Source organism: Zeus faber (assembly GCF_960531495.2).
Source record: "Zeus faber genome assembly, chromosome: 9".
In the NCBI taxonomy this organism is placed as follows: Eukaryota; Metazoa; Chordata; class Actinopteri; order Zeiformes; family Zeidae; genus Zeus; species Zeus faber.
In genome coordinates this window covers 3,972,816-3,991,438 of record NC_137197.1, presented here as the reverse complement: position 1 = coordinate 3,991,438, position 18,623 = coordinate 3,972,816, and the positions used below count along the sequence as shown (strand labels likewise).

At 48.9% G+C, this 18,623-nt stretch overlaps 1 protein-coding gene across 2 annotated transcripts in view; it reads right to left on the bottom strand.

The window, feature by feature from the left end:
• Positions 1 to 18,623, bottom strand: part of tenm4 (teneurin transmembrane protein 4) — a gene marked incomplete at its 5' end in the record, with an annotated part of 153,900 nt that overhangs the window by 79,943 nt on the left and 55,334 nt on the right. For both annotated transcript variants that reach the window (XM_080006450.1, XM_080006451.1), the window contains 3 exons: positions 7,292 to 7,502; positions 10,998 to 11,209; positions 13,481 to 13,645. In XM_080006450.1, the coding sequence (XP_079862576.1) occupies positions 7,292 to 7,502; positions 10,998 to 11,209; positions 13,481 to 13,645 (588 nt within the window). The remainder of the gene's footprint in view (positions 1 to 7,291; positions 7,503 to 10,997; positions 11,210 to 13,480; positions 13,646 to 18,623) is intronic.

Genomic DNA, 18,623 nt, shown 5'->3' with positions numbered 1-18,623 from the left:
TAGAGGTAGGTTGGTGGTTGGCTGCTTCCTCTCCTCGGCTCCTGTTTCCTACTTGAGGACGAGCGCACCGTGAGTAAATAATGCATTCTGCCTTTTCGCCTCAAAATAGGTCAGTGGCCACTGTGATTCACGACCGTTACAGTTGACGCACCAAAATGTAATAATGGAGTTGTGGCGAGCGGAGAGCGGAGGCACCTGGCGGTTTGTGGCGCTCCTCGTGATGAGTTCAGGGCGTCGGGACGATGGGAAGCAAAGTCGTTTTGCAGCTGCGCACATTACTGCCCCCGCATCCAAAAGCAAGTGAGATAGCGAGACACACGGAAAACGAGAGACGATCGTAAATAAACTTCAGAGGATCCATATTGAACTCTGCAAATATGAAAATGGTAAAACCCAATTTACTGTTGTTTGGACTTGACTGGACATTTGCCTCTGGCAGTGACGATAGCCACATTACCACAGCTGTGACGCCAGGTGACCGGTATTGAGCTCATTACCGTCATCACAGCAAATTATACACACACACACACACACACACACACACACACACACACACACACACACATAAACTGTATATACAGGTACTCCTCACTTAACGACCGAGTTCCGTTCCTAGCACCAGGTCATTAAGTGAATTGGACGATAAGTGAGGACCCGTGTAATAGTATATAGCGTATAGTGTATATATAGTGTATATACAGTATATATAGTGTATGTAGAGTATATAGTATATATAGTGTATATAGTATATATAGTTTATATAGTGTATATGGTATATATAGTGTACACAGTGTATACAGTGTATATACAGTGTATAGTATAGACGAGATGAGGTGCTTGGTATGGTACACAGTGTACAGTACAGCCTGGTCAGAGAGCTGGTGGTTAAGTGAGGAATACCTGTGTATAGTTTGCGGTGATGACATTAATGAGCTTCAATACCGGTCACCTGACGTCACGGCTGTATTGTATGTATGTATATATAAATAATATATGTACTGTATATACACAATATATATACATATTTGTACAAGTATTTCCTTTTTTTGCTGGTGAAAGTTACAGGAGTCATAAGAAATATAAAAAATAAACACAATAATCATTATTATTTTTTTTATCATTGACCGTCTTCCATGCTGTGTTCAAGGACCTCTGGAGAAACTTTCCAGGTGCTCCGCTCGTCACTTCAGCTTTGCGAGGGGGAGGGACAGTCCATTAAACGTACGGGGGATTTATTTTGTGTGTCTGATTATTATTATTAGTAATTTCTAGGGCTGTACCTGACTCAGAATTTTGTCAGTCCAATGGGATTGGGCTGTTCAATGGGAATATGAACGGGGCGTGGCTCTCCATTCGCGCATGTAAAAGGAAGTGACCTAATCTAAATAAAGATAAAATGAACCCAAGTTTAAGACACACAAGGTGTTCGAACAAACGCAACAGTGAATATTTAAGGTAAAATGGTTTTATTCAACCCTGCTCTATGATGATGCTGATTATTTCATTCTACAGGTTCCATTCAACAGGGAGCCAGATCTCTGAGCCCCCCCCCCCCCCCCTCCCCCCGGCCAGAGCAATCCGAAACGCGACGCTCGCTGAATTAAGCCCCAAATGGTGCTGAAAAATATTCAATCTCCGTCCATTGACTTCAGCAAGAAGAAGCTCTGAGGCTAAACTTAAGGAACAAAGAACCTTTTGTGTTCCACAAAGGGCCAGAAATGTGAACCACAGAGTGAGCTTCCTTTACTCCAGAGAGTCAATCATCACTGAAGATGCAACGCATGAGAGGAGAAGAGAGAGAGGGGGAGAAAAGGGAGACAGAGAGAGGGAGAGACGGAGGCAACTGGTGAATTAATGAGAAGAAGAGATACAGGGAGAGGGGGAGGCGAGCAGAGGGAGGGAGAGAGAGAGAGAGAGAGGGATGGGGCGTGAGGGACGGGCAGAGAGACGGCTCTGTTGCATTTCTCCCTCCACCATGTTGCTAAGCAGTGTGTGTGTGACTGTGCGTGTGTGACTGTGTGTGTGTGTGTGTGTCTGTGTGTGTGTGACTGTGTGTGTGTGTGTGTACGTGTTTGTGCGTGTGTAAGATAAACCTTTATTAGTCCCACAACAGGGAAATTTCCGTGTGCGTGTGTCTGTGTGTGTGTGTGTGTATGTGTATGTGTGTGTGTGTATGTGTGTGTGTGTGTGTATGTGTATGTGTGAGTGTGTGAGTGTGTGTGTGTGTGTATGTGTGACTGTGTGTGTGTGTGTGTGACTGTGTGTGTGTGTGTGTGTGTGACTGTGTGTGTGTGTGTGTGTGTGTGACTGTGTGTGTATGTGTTTGTGCGTGTGTAAGATAAACCTTTATTAGTCCCACAACAGGGAAATTTACGTGTGCGTGTGTCTGTGTGTGTGTGTGTGTATGTGTATGTGTGTATGTGTATGTGTGAGTGTGTGAGTGTGTGTGTGTGTGTATGTGTGACTGTGTGTGTGTGTGTGTGTGACTGTGTGTGTGTGTGTGTGTGTGACTGTGTGTGTGTGTGTGTGTGTGACTGTGTGTGTATGTGTTTGTGCGTGTGTAAGATAAACCTTTATTAGTCCCACAACAGGGAAATTTACAATGTGTGTGTGTGTCTGTGTGTGTGTGTGTGTGTGTGTGTGTGTGTGTGTGTGTGTGTGTGTGTGTGTGTATGTATGTATGTATGTGTGTGTGTATGTGTGTGTGTGTGTGTGTGTGTGTGTGTATGTGTGTGTGTGTGTGTGTGTGTGTGTGTGTGTGTGTGTGTGTGTGCGTGCGTGTGTGTGTGTGTGTGTGTGTGTGGTCCCGGGGGGGGGCGCACCGGTCAGGTAGCAGCTGCAGGGTCTTTACATTTGCATTCACTGAATCGGGCAGAAGAAGAAAGGGGAAGGGGGCAGGAATGACGTCAGTGTGGAATCCTGGGACGTACGTAGAACCAGGAGACAATGAAAGTCCTTAAAATAAGAACTGCGATCCACCTTCAAAGAGCAGGGTTTACCTTCCTAACTGTAGATCTACTCATCAACCTGAGGGGGGGAGGGAGGGGAAGAGCCCCCCCCCCCCTCGCCCGCTCGGCTCAGAGCTATTTTGGATTGATTATTTGTAATGCTCATTGTGTAGAAGTGTTAAAAAATGACCGTGGTGCTTCCCTGGTTGGTTGTTGTTTTCTCCCGATTGTGCCGTGTGTTGTCTGCATCAGCTACGGCCACAAGAATGGAATTTCATTCATATTCTCTGGTATGGAGTTCATTTCTTTCACACCACAATGAACCCACCAACCAAAAACTAACAAACTAAAAACAGCTGATTGACAGCTTGCCAGGAGCATCACGAGGCGCATCACGTTCAACGTCACCAAGGCGCCGTAAAAAAGGGGCGTGTCATGGTTCCAGTGCGATGGGGAACAAAACAGTGGAGGAGACGGCAACGTAAACAAACAACGGTGTAAGACTGTGAAACTTGAAAAAATATATATTTTGAATGACCCAACGCTACAGTAGAAGCAGCGCGTTGGACTGATGCTCGGAGCCCGGCGGGCAGCGTGGGGGGCCTCCCTGCTGTGCCATCCCCACGCTCACAACATTTCAGGGTCTCCCAGGTGGAAAAAAAAGTCAATAACTTGTGATTTTGAAATCTGAAGGGGATATGAAATGATGGAATGATACGCGGATATTCTGGTCTAATAACGCGCCGACGTCCGTAACTCCAACATGCGGTAGAGAGGCCAAAGCGAACAGGTCAACCCGGTGGTCCTGTTCACATCAGAGCCCATCGGAGGCGGAGCCGATTAAAACCCGGGTCTAACGCCGGGTCACTTGACTCGGGACTGAAACCCGGGTTTTACCTTCCCCACTCATGACAAACGCCGGATGTTAGCGGGTGTGACCGGGCTTTTGGTGCAGTGGGAAAGAGGTGTTCGTCTCCTACTTGTATGGAAAATGAAAAACATAAACCAAACCGGTGCGGGCGCATCGGGCCGGGTGCTTCGGCGGCGGGAAGGAGGGGACGCTGGATTGGCTGGGAGCCCGGTGCGGGGGGCGCAGGGGGTTCTCCGCTCGCTGAGCCAGGTTCCCACACTCACAACATTTCATGCGGGAAAGAAAATCAGAATATGATCTAATCAGATATGAAATGAATGATACACGGACGTTCCCGTCTGTTTACGCGCCAACGTAACATCGGGGAACTGGAGCTTTTGTTTGGGATTTCTCCTCCAGACAGCGGTGCTCGGTGCCCGTTCCCCACCCCTGCACCGCTTGTCCTGTGTTTTTAGATTAAATCGATTTATTTTAGTTTGTTTCCTACTTGTATAAAATAAATATTTTTTAAAACAACCGAGCCAAGGGACTGCCCCGTTCTGTCGCGTTGCAAACCCCCCCCCCGTGTCTCCCCGTGGCGTGCTGCGTCACGCATGTAGGACTTCATGTAGTGTAAAGTGGATGTTTTTGTTTAAATACTTTACTTGTAAATAATAAATCCTGCAACCGAACTGGGAGACCGCACCCCGCCCCGATAGAATCGTAAATTGGAACAACGCACGATAGCCCCCAGCCCAAGGCGTGCATTTTCTTTTAGGGGAACAGGAAAAAAATATATTGAGGCGATTTTTCCAAGTTGATCCAATGACGTATTTTGTTGTGATGTCTCTGTTTTGGACACACATCTGTTTCCCTGACCGACCCTGAACGGCACCACTCTGGACTCTGCGGTTCACTTCTGTTTCCCCCCCAGTCTTTCGGCCGACACGCTCCACGCGAGGCAACACATAAATCATTGATTCTTTGGAATCCATCAGCCCTGGCACCAAAGGAAGGCCGAGCGCGGCGTGAGGCTCCTCCGCTCCACGAGGACGGGAAGGCTTAATCAGCGTTGGGTCCGGGAGGACGCAGCGTGTCCTGACTGACGGCCGTCGGGGCCCGACGGAGGCCGCGATCAGCGGGACACCGAAGGGTTGGGGCGGCACTGGCTCTTGCGTCTCATTTTGTCTATTTCCTTTTTTTTGGGGGGGGGGGGGGATTCGCTAACCGCAAAACCTGGGATGACGCACGTTTGGCAACAGCCAGCGCCGGCGGCTGCCTGCTCGCTCGCAGCGCATCCGGCAGGACGTGTTTCGCACAGCGGGGCCGTTGCCAGGCGATGAGGAGCGGGAAGAGGGCGTCCGGGCCCCCAGATGAAGAACCGCGCGGCTTTGTGCAGAGGACAGCCCTTTTCCATGGATACACGCCGTAGGAACACAAGACGCGCCAGCGACGGGAAAGGAAGTCATTTCATTTTATTTATTTATTTATTTTTTGGTCTCTACCGGCGCGGTTGGACGAGCTGAAATAATTCATGTCGCCCCGTCTGAAAACGACGCCGCTCCTTTCTCCCAATCCGCTCGCTCTAAATGGATATTGCTCACATATATATATTTCGATACCCAGGCTGAGATAGTTGAAGGTCAACTCTATCCCTCCATGGCTCAACACAATTCAGGGGAGATTAAATTTCTGCTGAAGGGCAACCCGTTTTGGAGAAGGCTCCTCCGCTTACCTCTGAGCGGAGACGTCCCCCGGTTCCGATAAACCCAGGCCGAGGAACCCCTGCGGCCCACGCACCCCGACCCCCCAGCGAGCTCTGCCTTCTCCGGGCAAAGTGAGCACGGCAGGCGGCCCCCCGCTCCCCGTGTCATATCATCCATTAAGTATTGAATTACAGCTGTTGTTGCCCCAGCAGGGGAGCGGGGCAGAGGGCACCTCCGGGCCCTCCTCCGGTCGCTGTAGCTCGGGCGTCGACGACAGGCTCCCATCGATCTGCCGCCTGGCACCGGCCTGTCACAGATGGGCTCCGGCCCAGGAGCTTTTAATTAAAGAGCATGTGAGAAGGGCTCCCAGCTGCCGTCGCCGCGAAAGCCGACACCTCGGGCCCCTCGCACCTCGCTCGGTGCGCGGCGCTAATCAAAGACGCTTTGGGGAGAACAAAGAGGCTCGCGCAGAAGAACCAAGTCACCGTCCTCCGAAGAAGGACGCCGGCTTGAAACGGAGCCAATCGAGGGCAGAGACGGAGAGAAATCTATTTTTTTTTTTTTTGCACGTTGATGCATGCAAAGTAGATGTAAATTGGAGCAAATCGTGATAAAAAAAAAATGGCACAAGCAGGAGGGGTGCAATCATACTATGAATTGTATGCAAATGGTTCCCAGAAGCCGGACCCCTAATTCGCGCCGAAGACTCTCAGGCTAATGAGTATATTATGATCTCTCAATGCCCTACTCAGGGGCGTGGGGAGATTGCGCCGGGGTTCTGATTTGGTAATATTCAACTTCACCTTGATTAACCTGCACTTTTCTGTGCCTTCTTAACCTTGGGAAGTCGCAGCCATTGCCGTCGAAAACAAACCTTTCTTTTTTTTTTTTTTTCTCTGTCCAGCGGTTCTCACTCCAAGCGGCGACAAAAACCTGGCGACAGCGCGGGTTCCAAACGGTACCGTCTTCAGGTGTGCCGCCGTGGCAAGCGCCGACGGTTCTGAACCGTGAGCCTCTCCCTGTAATACTGTGCCCGCGGTATTAAGTCACGCTGCAAAATTCAAGATGTTAACTTTAATTCACCTTATGTTGTCGCCGTGCGGTGGCCGGCGGCCAAACGTTGTAATAAACCTTCCAATGAGTCATATAATTTCTCCGAGTGCAGCGTTCGCAAATCAGCGGCGGAACTGCCTCACGTCTCCCGGCTGGGAAGTTGAGCAAGCTCCCCGTCAGAGGCTTCACCGCGTGTCTTTCTTTTTTAACAGCAACTCATTATTTATTGAATACACATAAAACAAAAGGGGGGAATTAATACCATTACCACACAATTGATATCGTTACCTCCCTGGTGAGAGCACGTTCATGTCTGTCGGTGGAACTGGAGCAGAGGTTTTTTTTTCTGCTGTGCGTAAAGTCTTGTGTCGGCAGCAGAATAAAACCCAAAACTTATTTTATAAGTTTAGCCATAACTCTAGAAAACTAAAGAAAGAACAGATAAGCGACTGGGTATCGGGTCCGTCACTGTTCTCGTACTCTCTCGTAATATTTGGCTCTTGCGATTTTGAAAAACCGGATACAAACAAAATGTTACTTACATGCATTCTGTTCCCTTTAGATATATATATATATTTTTTTAAACGAAACATAGAATCCAGAATCAAATCAAAAAAGAATGAAAGAAAACAAGACATGGTCCAGATGCTGACCACGGGGACAGGGGTTCAATGTTTGTCCGGGAATGAGAGTGAGACAGGGCCGGACCAAACAGGTACCGGTGCATCCCTCACCTATGGCGGTGGTGAGGAAGGAGACAGTCTCCACCTCCTTCCCGTCGTTGTAGACGGCCAGGTGCCAGATGCCGGAGTCCATGTACTGGATGAAGCCAGTGTCGTGGGCCACCAGGGGGACCAGGCTGCGCTGCAGGGCCCGGGGACCCTCCAAGCCGTGGATGTCCTGGGCCAGGAGCCGCCTGCCATCCAGCAGCTCTACAAAGTCAAACTGGAGCGAGAGAGAGAGAGAGCGAGAGAGAGAGAGAGCGAGAGAGAGGGGAAGCGAGAGAGAGAGATGGAGAGAGAGAGGGAGAGAGAGGGGGAGAGAGGGGGAGAGTAGCCATCACAGCTGGAACACTGTGCTCTGAGGCACAATACACATGAGAACAGGATCCTGTCAATTACTAATTTAGTCGAGATGTGAGAATGTGACATTGCAGCCAATCCCATCACTCCATGTTTTCTTATAGTACAGTATATACAGACAGATATACAAACATACATACATATATATATATATATATATATATATATATATATGTATCTGTCTGTACTCACTTCCATTTGCTGAATCGTGGACTGAGCTCCTGTGAAAAGAGACGCTTGAAGCTCTAGTTTCGTGGACTCTTCAGTTCGTTGATTCTACGTCAGTATCAACAGATTACAGCCTGACACCGGCAGACTCATTCCTAAACGCGTATTCGTCTGGAATCTCTCTGTTCATTTTCGATTTCCAAGGAGCGTTACCGAATGGGGTACAGACCAAAATGTCTCTGGACGCAATTGGATTGACCTACAACCCAATCAGAGCACTGGATAGAACTACAACCAATCAGAGCAATGAAACGTGGGACGCAGCGCTGTGTGAGTGAGTTGATAAAACAAAAATTTTAGCAATTTTTTTTTTTTTTTACCAAGTTCGACAAACACACCTTTCTTACAACAAAATCTTTTTATAGAAAATGAACCGTCCAGTTGGTTTAATACTGTCACCAGAGCGGACTAAACAGACCGTTCCACATCAGCGGCGGCCATCTTGGTAAGGTGCGTCAACAGCTCTCCTCTGCATCGTTTTCGTATCAACCCCGCCCCATATGAAATAAACGGTTGTGATTGGCCCGACCTTGACGAGTCGGGTGGGAACCCGTTTGAATGGAATGGTGGCTAGACGTATTGTGCTGAGCAAATGGAACGTGAGCTGCCGGTTGCTCTGGTTCCCATGGCAACAAGATTAGGGTTAAAATAAGTATTTTAAATGATGGAGAGGATAGGATGTTGCGTCTGTTTGTGCGTTAACTAGATCCAGTCAAAAGCATTAAAACATGTCTGTATCTGCACTGTATCTGTTCATGTTGTTGGCTTGTAAAGTTTAAAGCGAAAGTTTTTTGAAGCCGTGGGAACTGTATCTTTGTTGTCATGTGCCGCGAACGCCATTTTGAACGACAATATGTTGGAGTGTACGATATGGGTCACGTGGACGATAATTTATAGCGAAACTAAATGTGTCCACTGCAGTGGAGCCATCCTACACCGGAGCATTGGGCAGCTGCAGAGCATCACCACCGACGGGAGTATTAACCCCTCACGTACATGTCTTTGTTGACGGCGGGAGGAAACCGGAGGAAACCCACACAAACACGGAGAGAACACGCAAACCCCACGGAGGAAGCACCAGGGACGGCCGGGGTTGGAACCCGGGACCTTCCTGCCACGAGGCCAGACTGGAACATCTGGAACCGAGAAGCCGTCGTTCTGTTTCATCACGAAAATAAAGTACGAAACATGTGGTTTGTCGTGCTGCGCCATTCCAGATGCAGGGATATGCAGACAGACAGACAGACAGACAGACTGACAGACAGACAGACTGACGGATAGATAGATAGAGACGAGCAGATGGGTGGAGCGCAGACGAGCCATTAGAGCGGCACATGAGACCCAGCGCTTCGCGGCGCCGGGGCGTTTGGTCCGTATGAATAACTCATCAATTCGGGAGGAGCTCCACTCTTGGCGTACGGCAGTGGGCTGTGATCATTTTTTTGGGAGGGGCGGGGGAAGAAATATCATACGTGAAAGCCTCGATTCCGACTATGAAAGAGAAAAAATAAATAGCTAAATAAAAATGTCGGAAAAAATTAACAAATTAAAAGTTTGTTTACCAAATAACATCTGCGGCAATTTGCCTGGTATCTGCACCGGCTCCATGAATACCAATGAGAAGACTTTCATTTCGCCATCGACACGAGGGAGGGAATCCCTGACTCCGATGCCACTTTGTGTCTCATCAGTCACGGCACAAAACGCCAGCCCCGGATTATTTGCGTAGGTGTAAAAATAGAAGGAAAGGGATGAATCCCTAATCTTTTGATTGAAAAATAAATCACATCAGACGTTTATATGAAGTTCCCCGCGTGCTAAACTCCACACTTTAGACTATTTGTTGGGCCTGGGCCGCGCTTACAGCGGGAATCCAAGCCCGGCAGAACCTCTCCGCGCACGAGTCAGATATGATTAATAACATTGTATATCTGATTATGTGCTGCACATAGATGGAAAATTAGTGTGAAGAAAAATCTCCCACCGCTGCCCCCTGAGCCCTGCGTGGTGCGGGTGATTCATAGATGATATCGAGCCTCTAGGAACGACTACAAAGGAAATTCGCCACGAATCCTTTTAGCAACAAAAAGGCCGCTCGGTGCTGCAACGGCAAGCACGCTCCGTGTGGTCACACCCGTCTTTGTTTTGTTATTTTTTGTTTGTTTTTTTACAATATCCCAATTTATACTCTGTGAGAGAAGAACAAAAGAGTAAAGAAACGGGGTCCTTCAATGAGCTGGCCTGCCGGTGCTGTACCGTGTGTCGGTTGCCCTCGACGATGGCACCAACCAAAGAATCGGACCAAGGCTGTCCTCTGGCTGGCTTAAACAGGGGACAAATTATAGGTATTTGCAAGAGTGTATTTGGCATTCTTCTTCTTTTTCTTCTTCTTCTTCTTCTTCTTCTTCTTCTTCTTCTTCTTCTTCTTCTTCTCCTACTTCTTCTTCCTCTTCTTCTTCTTCCTCTTCTCCTTCTTCTTCTTCTCCTTCTTCTTCTTCTTCTTCTTCTTCTTCTCCTTCTTCTTCTCCTCATGAATGCAGACGTTTTTAGCGACCGCTGGGAGCGTCGGGTCATACCGCTTCAGGTTCGGTTGAGCCGCTCCACAGCGGTGAGACGGAGGAAGGGCGCGGCGGCCTTCGGAGGCCCCTCCCTCCCCCTCCCTCCCGCCGTGGCGGCGCCGGGAAGCTCCTCCGGCCCCAGACGACGTTAAATACTACTGTTGGTGATGCAGTAAAAATGATGCCAAACTGGTTTATATAACTTAAGGTTTCGCAGACCTATAGATTTATTCTCCTGATTGATTACTTTATTGATTAGTTAGGGGCTGAATAAAGTACCTACATTATTGTATCTAGTCTGGTGAAATATTCTGAAGTAATTGCATCTAACTGAATCCAATCTATTATACCAAATAGCATCTCATTTGAAAATGGCCTATTTTTGGACCACTGCAAAGAAGTTTCCAAAATGGATGCTCAAAAAAACCCAAACAGAGCGAATGAATCACGAGTCGATGAGTCTACGTTTCATGACTTTTCAAGAAGCTATATAATAACAAACAAACAAAAAAAAAAAAAAACCCGATGGGCTTCAAACCCCCGACGCCTCGGGACCTCCGTCCACCTCGTACCTGCGTGTGGGAGGGGGGCAGGCCCCTCCGGCCGTAGATCCCCACCAAGGCGTCTTTGCTGAGGGAGACGTTGAACTTCAGGTACATGGGGTGGTCCACGAAGACCTGGGACCTCCAGAAGACGCCGGGGGGGACCTGCTGCGCCACCTTGCGGCCCACGTCGATCTCGCCCATGTCGATGAAGCTGTCGTCCGGGAAAAGCTCCGACTTTCCTGCGTCGCGCACAAAGTGAGATGGCGACCGTTAATCTCCCCGGTCAGTTCTCCCCGGGTGAAGCTTTGCCGCCGCGCTCAAGCCCGCCCGAGGCACGGCCTCGATCAGCGAGTCAGAGCTTATTGAGCTCGAAACAAGTCCCGGGACTCTGATCGAAAGATTAATCCCACATATTTGATGAAGGTTCAGCTCGGGAGTAATGGTGCTGAAGCTTGAGTAAAGACCGACACCAAAATACGCCAAATAGGTTTCTATTTAAACACCAGAGAGAGAAAATTTGCTTTGATGCTCTTTATTTAAATATTTTATCGTATTATATTCATTTAAAAAAGAAAAAAATATAATAATTTGTTTCTGGTTTGGAAAAAGAATAAGAAAATAAAAAAATCAGTAGAAAATACTCAAAGTCAATAGACTGTTAGGACTGACATGAGGCTGGATCCTTAAAAGCCATAATAAGTACATACAACCCCACTTAGTTCCTTTCAAGTGAACAGAGTGCACGTCTATTCCTGAATATACATTTCTGAAGTACAGGCCGTTACTTGCCGATATGTTAATTAAGATAAAGGTAACATCAGCAAACCACTTGAGCGGGTTGACGCTTTTATTTTCTAACTATTTTAAGGCTGACGACAGCTTGAAGGTTTAAACACTGATAGAATATAAGCCTTGTGTTCCCTTCGATTCCAGAAATAAATCATTTCAAACACCAAAGACAGTTAATAGTAATCGTGAGCAATTTAAACGAAATCCCCGCGAGCCCGCCCAAACAGGTGCCGGCACAACCACCAGCGGAAATCACCGACACCTTTCATTTTACACCTTCCACCGGACTCAGAGGAAATGCCAACATCTGCTTGCCCATGTAGACGGGCCAATTCCAGCCGTGATGTCTACTAAAGCAGACATCCATACAACACAACCCTCAGGACCCGGTGGTGGCGGCGGCGGCGGCGGCATCGGGTTACACACGGTGCGGCAGATGGCAGTCTCCTCAAAAGTCCATCAGTGGCGATGGGTTTCATAAGAGGAGACAGGACACGATCCAGGTTTTACATGGTGCCTCGACAACTGGCCTCATCATCCACATGTTTCCGTGTGTGTGTTTATGCTGCACATTAATAGTGTACTCATCACCCAGTTTAAATAAATCATAAGCTGAGACCAGTAGTAATGGGCCTCGTGGTTAAATAGACGGTTTGTCGCTTTACAAACTAATCTACTACATGCTGCTGTGATGGAAATTTCCACAGTAAATATGAAGAAAGAATGATGGGGCGAGGCCCCCCGTGAATGTCAGAGCAGGGCAGACGTCTGAATCACCTTGGTGAAACGTCAGATTGATCATCAGTGTTTCTGGGGACAGCGCCGCAGAATGAGACTTATTTAGAAAGCTATGGTTATTGATTTCCTCTCAACAACAGCTGTCATGCCGCGCCCCGAGCCCGGGGGCCGCCGCCCGGCCGCGTCGCCGCCCCCAGCACGCTTTCTGTCGCTCGGTAAATGAAGACGACACCTCGGATTCATCTATATGTTAATGACCCGATCTCCTCACCTATTGTCCTCCGCTTTCGGCGAACCGGGGCGGCCGAACCCGGGCCCGTTTGTTCCAGAGCCGAGGGGAGCAAACTTTTGCCGGAGCCGAGCAGTTGGTACGGCGGGGTGAGCGCGTGCTTTCTTCAGCTGCCAGGGAAAGGCAGCCCAGACGAGGAGATGAAAGGATCACATCCGTTCTGAAGGGGACAGAGCGGCTAATCCGGCCCACCGCCACCACCGCCGGCGCCGGCACCGCCGCCGCCGCCACCGCCACCTCTCTGGATACTTAGCCCCCTAAAGCTGTTCCCATTTTCTTCCTCCAGGAACAAACTAAACTTTCCCCCGCTTACAACGTCTTGCACCGGATTACAATGCAGATCTCTCGCTGCGTGCCGCCGAGGCCGCGCCGCACAATGGGAGTCCGGACGGAGGAAATTAAACGGAAGTTGCTTGAGCTCCGAAATGTCACTCGCAAACTTGAAGATTTTCAAAAAAAAAAAACTTGAGAGAGTAAACAGAAGAAGCGACAATGGGAAACGTCGTGAAGCTCGTGGACGAGCAAACGATTTGTGCTCCTTGAAGTGGGAAGGCCCCCACGCTCGTCCGGGCGGTGGCTCCCAGGTGAGTCCGTGTTCCCACGACATTTCGGGATCTCACCGACCTCTCCTCCCTTCGCGCCCTCCCTACATTTTCTCGGGATAAAAGCATCGACTCAGCGGCGCTCTGCTTACCGTCATCTTTCCCTCGGCGATCGGGGATGTCCAGGCCCGTGTTGCCGAGCGGCGGGAAGCTCAGGTCGGTGGGGAAGGGCAGGCCGCTGGTGTTGTCCTCTGAAAGCTGGTACATCTGTCGCTGCATGGGCTGCAGGTGCCAGTTGAGTCCGAGAAGGTGCATGGCTGCAAGAGGAGCAACACGTCAGTACACTGCAGAGCAGCCGCTCATGGATGAAGCTGTTAATTCAAGCCATGCACAGTACGGTGACGTCAGTCAGAACACAACCACCGCTCTGGTGCCGAGGCCTTGTTCTCCTTCTTCCCGACTGGACAAGTCTTCCCCTGCTACCTAGGGAAGGTTGCAGGTTGCAAGGGAAGGTTACATCGTCAGCCTCATTGAGGGAACGCGCTTGTGATAGCAACACACGACTGAAGGTATCAGGTGTCATGACGACTTGTGTACTTTATTACGGCCGTATGTGTACTTTAAGGAAAATATTGAATGTGGTGTTTACCTGAGCGCTGTTACTTTGATGTTTCTCTCAAGATGAGGGCAAAGTGAGGAATATACCCAGGGATTAAAAACAATGCATGGGTTTAATGATTAACATTTTGCGCTGACTAAGCAAGATGCAGTGAATGTGACCCCCCCCCCCCCCCCCCCCAGGGCAGCATCTGTCAAATCAGACCAATACCCCCCCCACGCGCCCCCCTTTCACGTAACTCATTCCCTGCAAAGCTCTCGGACACAAGGAAAGCCCCGGGTCAGCAGACAGGCGACCGGGGCGGTTGGATGTGAAAATGGATCAGATGCACTAATATGCTACAAGGTTGACGGAGGGAATGTCCTCTGGAATAATGGCGGCCGGGTGCGGGGCGGAGGGGGAGGGGGAGGGGGGTGACCATGACGGATCACCAAGAGGAGAATGGACAGGAGCAGCTTAGCCAGGCAAAAGCCTGCTTGGAAGCCACCAGTCAGCAGAAACTACACAGAGGCGCAATACTGCCATTTTACTGATTTGTTGGTCCCTTAAAGCTGTTCAAATAAAGGACCGAGCAATTCAATTATCACGTGTGATATAATCGGGCTTTCCTTTTGTGTGGTTTTTAAAGTCCCAAGCCTCTTCCAGCACTGTTTTCTTCAAATGCGCTTTTATTTTATTTTTTGTTTTGTTTTGTTTTGTTCTCACTCAGAAAATAAAGTCGTTCAAGTGACCGAGGAGCTTCCTGGAGCTTCTCACAGCCTGCGTTTGAGTCGGAGACCAAATGGCTTTTCTCCCAAACTCCATAGTGGAATGTGGAGAAGACTTACTTGTTGGCTTTCCGTTACTGTGCGAGGCAGATATCTTATCAAGACACTAATTCAACTATTTGTCATGGCATAATTTTGGTCTTTAATTGCTGGAATGTGTTTTTTTTGTGGTTTAAGTGTGCGTTGATTGATCTGTGCTGTCATTCTCGTTACCCCCTTTTAAATGCACTTAATTCACAACGTCTTGAAATTCACAATAATATCTAATCTATAAAATAATTCTGCAACAATGATTCTTCTAACTCTAATTCGGAAAATTCCGCAATCGTACGAACGCACCTGGACAACCCAAGTCAAACATGTCACACCCGCTTCGGCCTGTTCATGTTGTTTACCATTCATACATTTTCACAGTTATTCCAGTTAATGATTCCTAATGAGAACCAGGAACTAATATGATCCTTCAAATTTATACTTCAGGGTGCAGCACCGTATTAACTCTGCCTGCTTCAGGAGTTCTATCATCAGCAGTCCCTCCAGAATAGGAGTTCCTCCAACGCCGACCTAACCATTAACATGGAATTGGCTGAAGGCATCAAAGGAATGTGACGAGCGGCGGATCGCAGCCAGCCCGGGCTCGTGGTTGAATGAACCAGACCGAGCCTCTCCCCCGCCGACGCCCGTCCGTCAGTTCTGGACGCAGAACAGAGCGGCTCACTCCCACTCCACCCTCCCCAAATAGCTGTGCAAAGACTCACATTTTTTTTCAACCTTGACGCGGAATGTATGGAGATAAATCGTCCAGGCTCCAGCATTTTGTCATTAAATGAAAGGCGGTATGATAAGTGCGTCGTGTGGACGCTGTGGATTTCCTGTTCCCTCCGGTGGCGCTGCCTGGACTCTGGGGGGCCCGGTGTTCGTGTTGAAGAGAGCGGTGAGAGACGTAGTGGCACCTCTGAACAACAGCCGCCGGGGGGATGAATAGCGGTGAAGTTATAGCAGCTACCATAACAGGACACCAATGTAAGGAATTCAACCTGTTGACAAGCATTTGAAGCACGAATAATAGCGCAAGCCTTTCCTGGGTGCCGTTATTACGGTCTGATACAAATTGCCTTTCAGTCTTCTGCTGCTAGTCTGAAATTCACGGCGGCTGCCGTTCACTTCTTTCACGCACCCCATCATTGCATTCTTGCCGGGAAAGGCGGACCCCGCCACCAACAATGGAAGCAGCATATCGCACATGCATAATGCAAAATACTTGGAGCGGCTGTTCCCTAAAAAGCGAGGTTTTTCAACAAAATAATCCTGCGGATTCCCACTTTAAGATGGAACTGAACGTACACACAGTGTATTGATATCCTTTCGGATTCCATGTTTGTCCTGATAATAATTTGTGCGCGTTGCCCTGAATACGTACAATGAAAACTTTCCTCCGACAAACAATAACAGAATACATCTCCGCTCCACATTCGGTGGAGTGGCGGCCACAGCCAGATCCACGGAATGTCTCTGGCGGAGCAGCCGCATCAAAGGCACCAGGCGGAGTGTCATTTCAAGCGTCCAAATAATCAGGTCTCTGCGGGGCCCGATGCTTCATCCCAGCCCTACCCGAGGGCCCCCCCCCCCCCCTCCCGGCCCAACATAAAGATTTAGTCCAGCTCCTCCTCGGTATCTGTCCTATACAGAATGTTGGCGCCGGTACAGAGCGCGTCCCCTGAAATCTGTTTAGCCGAGCTTCCCCGACTTTGCAGAGAGGCCGCGTTTGAGACGGACGCCGCCTCCACCGGCAAAAAAAAAAAAAAAAAAAACAATTAATAAAAAATTAAAAACACAGAAAAACCATCGACACGTGGAAATAACAAGGTGCGTCTAACGAGAGAGCGGTGGCGAAACGGACGAGCAGCGCCGCTGACCCGTCGGGAGCCCTGCTCTCTGCAGCTCCGCCCGTTCTCTGCCCATTTTCCCGAGCGCGTGCTGTGGCCTCCGTCTGCTTATCTCTTGGCAGGCGGCGGGTCACGCCGTGTGTCAATTAGGGGACAGAAGCGGCGCTCGGCGCGTCTCCAGGGCCCTGCGAGCCCGGCCGCACTTACATCTCTCCATCTCCGCCGCGCTTTCCTACGAGTGTCCGCTGCAGGAGGCGCCATAACCAACAGATTTGTTTCCCCTCTCTGCCCTACCGGTTTCCAGTGTGCGATAAAGAGAAATTAGAAAAAAACAGCCACGGGATATTTCTGAAATAAATCCCTGAATCCACAGGCAGAAAAAAAAAAAGAAAAAATACCGCGTGCAACACGGTGCGAGGAAGACGTCGTCTCTCATCAGACTGTGCACGTCAGAAACCATATGGCTAATTAATCGTTTTTTTTGGACACTTCAAAGAATTGGTGTGGAGCACCAGAGCCTTGGATTGCTCATTTCTTCACCTGAAGGCTTTTACACCTCTCCTGAATTGGCAATCTAACACAAAAACATTGAAATTGAGGAGACGACATCGCATAGAACCTAACATTACCCTGCTGTCCTTAAATCATGATTTAAGGTGAAAAAAAAATCAAATTATGATCATTATTTCTGGAGATAAAGCGTTCATAGATGGATGCGCCGCACCACCCACATAATGAAGCTCTGGGCGTACGTTCAACCGTATTCTTTCATTCTAATTGGGCCCGGGCAGAGGGGCTTTAATTCTACTTCAACATGTGCAAGATTTGAGTTGAATTTGCTTGTTTACCCACATCCTGCGGCCGAGCTCCCCCTAACGACGCTCTCAATGTCTTCCACGGCGCGGTCGTCACGCCCAAACGTGCCAAACGTCTCAACCGAGGATTCGCTCCACCGGCACTGAAGTCAGCATCCATCACCCACATGGCTTTATTTCACAGTGTTCTTTCCCCTTTTAGAGTCGGATTGTCTAAGTTGATGAAATAGTGAGCGTCCAATAACGAAACGTCCATTCACCGCGAGTCTTCAAGACGGAACTTCCGTCATCGAGCGGAGGACTGACGCCGGAACCTGGGATGAGCCTACACAGCAGCTTGCATCTTGTTTTTTTTAATTCATCTTTGCTACGCCATTGATTGGGATCCACCTGCAGTGACCTTCACCTCCAGCTCCTCAGATCCACATTCAGGTGTCGGCGTTTCCCCTGCCTGGCGATGCACGATGCTGTTTTCCACCCGGCTGAATTTATTTTCAACTCAAACCCGAAAAAAAAAATAAAAATAAAAAAAAGGAGAGTTTTGCGCTAAAAGGTAAGAGATAGCGGAGTCTCGGTGAGCACACGGGTCAGCATATCAAAAGCGCCGACCGTTTTTCAATTGCTTTAAACGAGCTGTACGGCTCCACGAAGCGTCTCTCTGACGGCACGGCCCGGCGGTGTCGGCGCCGCGGGAAGGAAAACCCACGCACACACACACACACACACAAACACACACACACACAGCATCACGCTTTCAAGGAAACACGCCTCAAAAACACAGATAAAGCTCCTGAGCACATTTTCCAATTGGAGTCACAAACATATTGACAAAAATACATACAGGGTACAGCACAGCAGAAAATAAACGGCTGAAAACGAATCTATCTCCTGGAAGGGAGAAGCTGTGGACGCACGGAAGGTGTTTTTGGGAATATTGAGCTGCTTGCTGGTGGGCAGCCTGCACCACAAACACACTAAAATGTATCAAAGGGTCGTGTGGGATTCTGGATAAATAGCTTAGTAACTAGAAAGGAATGGGTTAAAAAATTTGACGTTTGACCGAAATGGAAAAACGTGAAGAGCAACTTCTGCCATTGGACCGATTTTCTTTTGGAGACAGAGGGACGTACAGTCGGTTTTTCACTACTGCTGACAAATGTGTGATGTAATGCAATGTAATGTAAATATCAGACAAAATAAAATGATTT